General features: G+C 46.2%; 1 protein-coding gene across 1 annotated transcript; it reads right to left on the reverse strand.

The window, feature by feature from the left end:
• Positions 1 to 551: 551 nt before the first annotated feature.
• On the reverse strand, positions 552 to 1,095 carry LOC119344012 (E3 ubiquitin-protein ligase EL5-like). The gene has a single exon (XM_037614672.1). The coding sequence runs from the start codon at positions 1,089 to 1,091 to the stop codon at positions 600 to 602; it is 492 nt and encodes a 163-aa protein (XP_037470569.1). The 5' UTR covers positions 1,092 to 1,095; the 3' UTR covers positions 552 to 599.
• Between the last annotated feature and the right edge of the window lie 441 nt (positions 1,096 to 1,536).

The following is a 1,536-nucleotide window of genomic DNA, read 5'->3' on the forward strand; positions in this document are numbered from 1 at the left end:
TTTTTTTTGGGGTTGCCAAGCAATGTTTTGAACAGTGTGTGTGACCATGCTACTCCATATTAGCTTGTATACTTGTCCCAGGTAGACTCTTTTGCAACAAAACAATACGTCCGGTAAGGTAACTGATGCATGCAATGAGTTCCTACGTAAGGTCTTCTTAGCCCCGCTTTCCATTGAAACTTCCCCACATCCCCCGCAGAAAAAAAAGAAAAAGAAAAGAAACTTCCCCACATTTTTTTCCACTGAAACTCACCTCGATCAGAACATCACTCAGTTTTGAGCCTGGTACATAACTTCGACCTAGGCTACAGCTCAAATCTACTACCGTTTGAGAGTAATCAACATGATAGAGCACTTACTTTGCGAATAATTAACAAGGTGGAACAAGATGGAGAAACGTGAACAATTTTACTTCCATGGCTAGAAAGCCTAGAAAGCAGTTATACAATGCAACAATTTGGAACATGATAGAACACTTTCTTTGCCAAATAATTAACATGTCATAACATAATGGAACAATTCTGTGATTACACTTCGTAATCGACATCATATCCCAAAGCGCAGACGCAAGGAAATTTGCATAAGTCTAGCATTGTCGACTAAGAAGCAGCATCGATTTCCATGGCGCCGGAGTCGCTAACATCCTGGCCATGTTCCGTCGAGAGAGATATGTATACGTACGACTCATCATCAGCGGCAGGAATCGTCACCACCTGGTGCCGGCACATGGGGCAGCTCCCCTTGGCATGCAGCCACCTCTCCACGCACCGCCCGTGGAACCGGTGCCCGCACGGCGTCAACTTCCACGCCGCTATGTCGTCCTCCAAGCAGATCGGGCTGTTGAGGCCGTCATCGTCTGACAGCGCGTCCACCGTCTTCAGCGCCTTGTCCACCGCCGCCGCCAACACTGGGTCGACGTCGCCCGCGACGCCGACGAGTGCGGCGATGTCGGCCGCGTTCACCGCGGTGCCTAGCTCTAGTAGGTAGTCGAGAGTGCTTTGGCGGATAAGTGGGCCGTGCACGGCGACGTATGCGACTAGAACGTCCGGGAGACCTTCTTCTACTTGTGGGAGGTCTTCGGCCATGTCCATGGCATTCGACGCCATCTAGCTAGCTGGCAATAGCGCTGGAGAGAGATTGATCAGTTTCTCACCGCCGGCTACGTACGTACGTACGTGATGGCGAAATGAAACTGGATCGGATCGTAGGGGAAGCGATGGAAATAATCGCACAGGCGACAGTGTGCATATAATATGAAACCAGAATGTTGGAGAGTCACGCTCTCGTGTCGGAATTGGATTATATTAATTATTACGTTTTTCAGGAAATACTAAATTATTATGTGTTTTCTTATAATAGAAAGAAACACCTATTTCTTTTGATGGACCAGCCCAGTAACGCGCGTGTTTTTTACTTTGATTTTCTTACTTTCAGAGAAGAAACATGTATTTCTTTCCTTTTTCTATTTCTGTATTATTTCGGTTTAGCTTTTGGTTTATTTCCACTTTTATATATTCCTTTTATTTTATTATATAC

This window comes from Triticum dicoccoides, unplaced genomic scaffold (genome assembly GCF_002162155.2).
Source record: "Triticum dicoccoides isolate Atlit2015 ecotype Zavitan unplaced genomic scaffold, WEW_v2.0 scaffold150476, whole genome shotgun sequence".
Taxonomy (NCBI): Eukaryota; Viridiplantae; Streptophyta; class Magnoliopsida; order Poales; family Poaceae; genus Triticum; species Triticum dicoccoides.